Genomic DNA, 8548 nt, shown 5'->3' with positions numbered 1-8548 from the left:
CTCCTGACTCCAGAGCCGGTGCTCTATTCACTTCGAGGAAATAGAATTTTAATACTATCTTCCACTGGTTAGTGTTGGGAGCAGGAAAGGCAGCACTGTGTGTCAACTGTCTCTGAGGACAATGTAAGGGAAGTTAGCACTGATCCCCAAAGCACCTGTCTGTCAAGAGCTACAGCGAATCCAAGTGAACGGGCCTAAACAGAAGAATGCAAAGCCACATGAACTGTGACATGTAAGCTTTTTATTTTGTGATAAAAATGTTTTCATATAAATCTCATAACTACTTTTGGAGTAAAACTTAAAAAAGTAAAAACAAGGCATGCATCCTCTTGATCGTTACCAGGAAAATGCAGTCATTTAATGGCTACGGGTTCTTCATACAACAGAGAGGTGATACCCCCTTGAACAAAGGGAAACAACTGAGACAGGTACAGAAAGGGCCAACATAGTACCAAAAAAACCATCCATGGGGGATACAGACAACATGGTATGTGAATGTGCCCCTCCCCACCAGCCGGTCATCATACATTCAATGTACTTCAGTTCTTAAGGCAAAAGAACATTATACCTTTGGTTCATTACTACAGAAAAACAGAAATAAAGATCATGGATTGTACCTAAGCAGCTCAATCACTGATTGTTTGCACTTACAGTCTCTTCTCTCCATTTAAGTCCCCTCAAAATGTAGGTCAGAATTGGCTGCTGCAAAATTCCTGCCCTTTGGGGCAGGAGGAAAGGAGGTTGGACCATCGGAATTTAAAAATCACATCCTATACATGGCACAGGTAATTGTGTTCTATAAGAAATCAGTCTTCATGAAAACCAAGTCAAAGAATAGCAGAAAAATAGTTTCTCAATCTTCTCACATCCTGAAATATAAGAAATCCTTAAAAACTAAAAAAAGGTGTTAAAAATTGATAGGAGGCCTCTTCACTGTTGGGGACTCTTGTTGCTTTTGAGTGCCAATTAACTTTTACATTCTTCTTTCCAGAGAACTGAAACGTGGGGTTCTCAAGGAAGGGGGAGAAATAGGCTTATCTATAGGGCTTGTAAAATTGCTGATACTTTTGGTGGCAGAAAGTTGGACAGTAGTGGACAGGGAAAGTAGATTAATTATGGCCTCAATGTAGGAAGCTGTTAATTTTCATTTAGGCTCATTTATCTGGGAATGGTTTTGAATGATCTGAATCATTTCAGATGAAATACCAATGTACTCCCTTAAAGTAGGTAAATAATAATGCAATTATTAAGTTGCCTCTGACATCGACTAAGCAGGGTAAACCAAACAAAGACAGTTACTCTTTGAGAACTTTTCACTGACGACTTTGAAAGGCAGAGAAAATTAGCTGAATGTCTTCTCATTCCAGCAGGGTTTTGTTTAGTTTCTCATGGCTTAAAACAGAGCTAATGGAGTTCAGTGGCTCTAAATGTTTTTGTACCCTTTAGCAGGACCCTCCTGGTCATCTGATGTTGTCATAATCATCCACAAATTGGCAGATTTCCACATAAAACCGTATCAGATACTTCAGACTCCTGCGCAGTCCCAAGAATGCCTGCAGGGCTTGGCAGGAATAAGGACTGCAGTTATTTACACCAAATGGAGAATTCACCCATGAATACCTGCAAAATGACCTGGAAGAACGAATTCCCAGGGGTCTCTGCAAATGTGATGACGATATGGCTTTACATAAAGGATCAGTGATCAGCCGGCTCTTCTAACCAGATGCAAGAACAACTCTCCAAATATTCCTACTCCTACATCTAGGGCTGACAATTATGAGACTGACCTGGTGAAGAGCATGAAGGTGTGAGTATCTGGTTAATGATTAAGGCTGGATGACCTGTCCATGCATGATAAGGGTAAAGCTGGGACAGATAGAGAGAATTAAAAAAATAAACCCAATGAGGGTGAAATCACAATTTGAAAGCCATGACAGCAAATACCTTTACCATTCTCAGCACCCATGAGGAGAGGATCTTTCAGAAAGGTTAGACATTAGTCTTCATAAAGGGATGTTCTATTTGTTCCAAACAGATACTAATGAATTTGGGGCGTCTCCACAAAGACCAGGGCCCAACATGCTTCCAATAGGTTGTTACAAATCTTTGGACTGGGCTAAGGTCAGCCATTTTTTTCTGGAGGGGTGGAGAACTTCCAGGGTGTATAGAGACTAGAACAACTAAGTGTATGAGGGAGGACAGCATAAGAATCTGGAACTAGAGAGAAGATTCTGAAGGGAGCACTGAACTAAGTAAGCACTGGGAAGTGAGATCACTCATCAGGGTGATGAAGAAGACCTGGGGCTTCTTCATGGAGAAGAGCCCGGCAGCCATAAGTCTGATGGAGTAGTTTTAGCTGGAAGATGAAACAGAAGAGGGGAAGAATATGACATTAGAGTCCTCGAGTTCTGCCACTGGCAGTGAGTAAAGAGCTTGGGAAATAATAATACGGCCAACACCTACTGGATGCAGACATCCAAGAAATGACAAGAGGTCATTTCTCCTCTTGTCTGTGTATAATTGAATGTATCTATGTTGCCCTGGCCACTCTCCCCACCGAAGGTGGCCAACACTGGAAAGCAGCAGATGGGAATAGGAGCATCGCCTTGCAATGAAAACATATCACCCCTCCATTCTCCCTCTGGTGGAGATGCAATGAATAGAATGGTATATATACATTCCTTGAAGAAACACCCTTTGAAAAGTTGTGAGAATCGTAACCAAAATACAACCCTAGGAGCTCCTGGGGGCATTTGGAAATGAGTATGGAAAAAGAAGACTAAAATCACCTTCCTGGGTAGGAATGATTAAAAGCATTAAATACACACATATAGTTCTATAACATATACAGATGTGGCCAGACCACAGATAAGACACCTGGCATGAGAACTACTGATAAGAAGGTGCAGAAATGTAAGCACCAAATGAAGGGAGAGGAATTTCTAAGGACAAGATGAATAAAGTCATTTGAGGCCTGATGGGAAGACATAAGTTCCCAAGAGAGGACTTCTGACTTTTGGTCGAATCAAGAGAAGTGACAGGAACCTAGAGCTTCACACACATTTCAAGATTCCAAGCTGTTAAAAAGGATATACTGTAATCAGTAAACCGGAGTGGGGGGCTGGCGGGGTTTCCCAATGGGAAAAGAATATACATGACTCCAATAGACAGTTTTCACTTCCCAAATATTTTGGTTAGCAGGGTGTGAGAAGAAGCCATGACCTCAAAGGAAACCACATGTCCCCCAACAAATAGGCAATGATGATTAATATCTCCCATTTAACATCTGAGAGGGGCAGAGAAAGCCCCTCTTTGTCCTGCTCTAGGAGCCCAATTCCCAAAAGTTTCTTCATTTCCATCCTGGATGACCTTCATTTTGTTCATCAGCAGCACTAAACACATGCCCGTCAGTTCAGTTCCAGCACTGGTCACCCTCTTTCATGCATACACCTGCATATTGGTGCGTGGTGGGGGCTCAGCCATGTGTGCCCCAGGCCCTCGCTGGCCTCCACCTGAACCTCCAGGGGTAGGGCTGGTGGTCACATCTGACCAGTCGGAGGCAGAGTGAGGGGATGAACTAGACCACTGGTCAGGAGATTCTGGGGATGGTGTCAGATAAGGGTGTTCACCCTGGAGGTGGCCACTGTGGCTGGGCGTCCGCTCAGCAGCGGTTGAGGAGGCATAGCTGTGCTGTGACGGGGGCGTGGGGTACTTACCCACAGAGCTGGGGAATGGATGGTAGGATGGGAGGACAGTCTGAGCTGCCTGCCCATCCTGCTGGGGCATCATGCCTGTGGGAAATGCCACGCTTGGCAAACGGGCCATATCAGGGATCTGGTACATAGTGGGCAGGGCGCTAGCGACAGCTGGAGGGCAGTTGGGTGGTGGCTGGGCAGCCCCAGCTGGCTGGGCAACACTGCCTTTGGGGATCAGCTGGAAAGTCATGATGGGGGGCAGTGGCTCTCGGGAGGCAGCCAAGTGCTTCCCATCGGGCTGCCCCGGCCGGTTCTGTGGTCCCAGGACAGAGTGGGCACCCTCAGCTGGAGCCAGAACCATTCCGAACATCTCATTGTACTGGGTCTCATTCATCTCCATCCGACTCATCCAGTCAGCTGGGACAGCGACTGGGTGTAACCTGCCCGAACTCCCCCCACTGCTACTGCTTGGTGGGGCGAGGTGATGATGGGGCAGCAGCTGACTAACAGAGGGGAGGACTGTGTTAGCCCCATGGGCCAGTGGCTGCATCTCATGTAAGTTAGAGAAAGATACTGCGTGCTGCGTGTGGACTGGTGCAGCAGTAGCCAGCATTGGGCTGGGGGATGCTTGCAAGAGCCCAGGTGATGTGATCATGGGAGAAGATGTGGTATCAGAGACATAGGTGTGAGGAGACTCCAGGGAATCAACTGGGGAGAGGGTCACTGAGCTCTCAGACAGTTGGCCCTTGTCACTCAGAGACTTCTTCCTCCTCCCACCCTTGGAATCTTTGGCCTCTTTGGCAAGGTTGGGTAGACTGGTGGGCATGGTGCCTTTGGCATGGGGGCGCCTGGGCTTCTTGCCCACAGGGGTGTGTTTCAGGTTGAGGAAAGATCTGTTGGGTCCACAGATAACGGGTGAGAGAGCTGAGGTCAGCATGGCGCCAGGGGGACTGTGGGCCACGTTGTACTCATTTAGGAGGCGCACAATGTCATGGTGCATGCGGTCCCGGGCCACATCCCTGGGGAGTCGGTCCATGTGGTCTGTGATGTCCCGGTTGGCAAAATGGTCCAACAGAATCTTGGCTGCTTCATAGCTCCCCTCTCGAGCAGCAAGGAAAAGAGGTGTCTCTTCCTGCAAAAGTAAAAGAAAAGCCCCCACACAGGGCATATTTTAACAGGACCCATGAAGGAACATCTTGGTGATTCAGGCCATTTCAGACCAAGAATCTGGCCAACATTTCTATGTGTTTAAAGAAAGCAGGTCCATTGCCTGAGGGTCCTAAGTGAAAGGGAGGAGAGAGCCCGGGTGGGGTGACCAGAGCCAAGAACAAAGTAATTCTGCCAGGGAAGAAGCAGAGAAGACCAAGCATGAATATTACAGGAAAAGAAAAAGAAAGTTTGCAAGAATAAGGAAAGCAACAGAGAGAGCAAAAACAAGAAATGAGAGGTGCATGAGGAATAGAAAGGGGGTAAGAAGGAAAAAGGCTAAGGGAGAAAGTGAACGTGCAAAGAGTCTCAGGGGAGTTGGGCAAACAGAGAGGAGGCAGAGACTGGGAGAGATCCATTCCCTCCAAGAGAAGGAGAAGAGTGAGACGAGGGGAGGCCGAGTGGGAAGGAGGCCAGTGGAAGCCCCCATGAAGCAGCTGCCTGGCCAGGGCGGCACCTTCAGCCTGCTGCTGAGGCATCTGCTGCATCTCCTACAGAGTCACAGCCTTCTGAAGGGGAGAGAGAGCTGAGCAGAGCAGAGTGCCTGCGGCCCTGCACGAAGCACCAGCAAAGCTGCCTCAGTGTCCCCAGCATCCCTGGAAGCCTCTCTGGACTCAGGGCCCAGAGCCCATACCTTGTTGTCCTGCATGTCTCTGTTGGCCCCGTTCTTCAGCAGCACCAAAGTAGCCTCCACATTGTTGACAGCAGCTGCCCAGTGGAGAGCAGATTTACCTGTACATGGGAGATAGTCACTTCAGAAGGAGACAGAGACCAGGTCGCTTGTGCTCCTGATTTGCCTAATGACTGAAACTCTGCCCCCTGCCCTCTTGCCCCAAGTCTGAAAGGCTGTTACTGTGCATGAGAAGTCTCCATGATCTGAGGAAGACAGAGGAACATTCCTTAGAAGGCAGCAAGAAGACCATGCCCCACCATGGCCTGAGAAAGAATACCTTCATCTTCCAGGGGTCTCAGAGACAGCTTTAGAAATTGCATAAAAAAGTCTCCTGGGCACAAGGCCCAGCTGGACAGTGGTTCTGAGCTCAGGCAGAACTGACTTCACCATTAGCTGCCAACTCTGACAGGTTACTTCCACAGAAGTCCAGTTCTGTGTCACAGTGATGGGAAGGGGATTCTAAGTCTTTGGTGGCTAGGCCAGTGCTACACAAGGGGTTGGTCAGTCCTGCAGCTAACCATTAAGTGCAAGCAGCCTCTCTTAGCCGAGAGGTAACACCAGAATGGCCCTAGCATGAACAATTTCTCAGCCAAAGCCAAAGCCCCATAAGACCATCTACTATGTTATAGAGGGTTTGTGATTTGCATCAGTGGAGGAAGGATGCTTGGAAATAAAGTCAAAAGTCCTAAAAGGCTTGAAGTATGTATGGTCCTAAGGAAAAAGCTCTGGACATGGGAGTCAAGGAAACTGGGCCTGAACCATGGCTCTGTTATTTTGTGTCTATGACCACACGTGAGCTGCCTAACTTCTCTGAACACTGTTAAATGTTCAAGGTTTACAGAGAAATAGAGGTTATCATTACCATTATTGTTGTCATTTTCTACCTCCTCAGCTAATACTATGGAACTTCCTAAATGAGCTCTAGAAGCACTCAAAAATTTCAGTCTAACAATCTACATACACATAAAAAACCAAGTGGATGAGTAATACCTATTGTTCAGACCACTGTGACGTGCAGTCGGTCAATTCATAAATAAATTTTGTATGGACAATGAGATGTATCCTGAATAGGAAAAGAGCCGGCTTAACTCCTTTGGGGAATCGTGAAACGTTTTCATTGACCTCTCCCCCCAAACAAATAAGAACCTGTCATGATAACATCAGTGTTCTTTCTACTGAGGCTATCTGGTAGGGAATCAAAGAATTAAAATTGTGGATGACCCAGAGGGCAATGGAGTGATACAGTGGCTTAAAAAGACTATGGCATATCACCAACAAGGACTCTGATGGAAGAAATGGCTTAACCTATGTTATCCAGAAGATGTAAAACAGAAAAAGGAGGTGGGGTGGCCACGTCCTGAGAGGAGGACAAAAGCCAACTGGGTCCTCTATGGAGGACTGGGGGAGAGGCTGTGCATGGGTTGTAATCTGCATCCAGGAGAAGGAATTCCCACATTGGTGAGATGACAGACTAACTTCCTCAGAACATGCTATGAAGATACACACAGAATATCTTTCGAAGACATGCTGTGCATCTATAGCCCTCTTTGCCAGGCCAAGTGCCCAAATAAGGAAAGCATTATTAAGTAACTGAGCAGTGGCATTCTTAGCGCTACCCAACAGGTTCTAATCCTCAGCATTCTCACTAAGGACAAGGCAGCAGCTTCCCCACCCCTGCCAGTGAAAATTCCTTCCCACTGCATGTTACCATGGTCATCCACTGCATTCACATCTGCCTGGCAGTTGATCAGTTCGGCCACCATCCCTTCAACAGCCAGGCGGGCAGCTAAGATCAGGGGCGTTGTCCCATCATGCATCCGAGCATCCAGGTCTGTCACACGATTACGGATTAAAATCTGTGAAGGGACAGGGTCAAGGTCATCAGACAGAGGCACATAATGTAGTAGGTGGATCTGGTGAAAAAATGACTGGATTTGGAGTCGGGGTTCAAATCCTGTGACTGCCATTTACTATCTATGGTCTTGGCCAAGACAGACACAACTTCTCTAGACTTGGACTATAAGGTCCATAAGGACCTCCTGAGCTCTAATAATAATATATAAGGTGCAACAGATAGAGAGCTAGGTCTGCAGTTCAAACCTGGTCTCAGACACTACCATATGACCCCAGACAAGTCACTTAATGCTGTTTGACTCAGTTTCCTCATCTGTAAAATCAGCTGCAAAAGGAAATGGCAAATCACTCCAATATCTCTGCCAAGAAAACCCCAAAATGGCATCATGAAGAGGTGGACATGGCTGAACAGAAACCTTATGTGATGCCATCGACTCCATATGCCTCTCTTGTGTCTTAGTATCTATATATAGAAAATGGAGACAATATCTGCTTCTACCTTTCTCATAGAGAAGTTTTGAAAAGTCTGAAGCATTCTAAAACTGTGAGGCATTCTTAGGATTCCTCTAATCCTTTCCTCCCAGACGCTTTACCTGGAAGACACCTTGGGCATCAGCGGCCACTGCAGCATGAAGAGGACACCGCCCCATGTTGTCCTGGGCATTGGCATCTGCGCCCGCATCAAGGAGACGCTTGGCAGCATCTGCCCTGGAGTACCGAGCTGCAAGGTGCAGAGCCATCTCCCCAGTCCGGTCCGTCTGGGCCTGGAGACTGGCCCCCTGATAAACCAGGTCTGTGATGATGTTGGCTGAAGATTCATCTCCTTCTTCATCATCCTCACTCAAGTCAGAGCTGCCTCCTCTGAGGGATGCCAGCATCAGTGGCGTACAGCCATCTGGGGGGAGAGGTCAGAGGCATATTCTAAAGGAGATGGAAGACAATCCTCAAGTGCACCACGCTACAGCTACATGCTGTTTGGGTCTGAATTCTACTCTAGGAAAAGAAGATTCCTGGATCCCTCATGCTAAAGCATCAGCACTGTTTTACATTTGCTTAGTACTTTTCTCTGAGGTGCCTTCTTGGGAAATAACAATAGGAGAATACGCATGCACCCTTGTTC

At 47.1% G+C, this 8548-nt stretch overlaps 1 protein-coding gene across 1 annotated transcript in view; it reads right to left on the bottom strand.

Moving 5' to 3' along the window:
• Nucleotides 1-221: 221 nt before the first annotated feature.
• Nucleotides 222-8548, bottom strand: part of NOTCH2 (notch receptor 2) — a 182157-nt gene continuing 173830 nt past the window's right edge. Inside the window, exons 31-34 of the mRNA XM_069090209.1 lie at nt 8022-8323; nt 7283-7430; nt 5536-5633; nt 222-4827 (exon numbers count right to left, since the gene is read on the bottom strand). Of these exons, the coding sequence (XP_068946310.1) occupies nt 3439-4827; nt 5536-5633; nt 7283-7430; nt 8022-8323 (1937 nt within the window). The 3' untranslated portion in view covers nt 222-3438. The remainder of the gene's footprint in view (nt 4828-5535; nt 5634-7282; nt 7431-8021; nt 8324-8548) is intronic.

The sequence above is a fragment of the Petaurus breviceps genome, unplaced genomic scaffold, assembly GCF_028583685.1.
Source record: "Petaurus breviceps papuanus isolate PSGF00001 unplaced genomic scaffold, PetGlider_PUasm1.0 186, whole genome shotgun sequence".
Classification (NCBI taxonomy): domain Eukaryota; kingdom Metazoa; phylum Chordata; class Mammalia; order Diprotodontia; family Petauridae; genus Petaurus; species Petaurus breviceps.
Note: the sequence above shows the minus strand (reverse complement) of the source record. Positions and strands in the feature narration are given on the sequence as shown.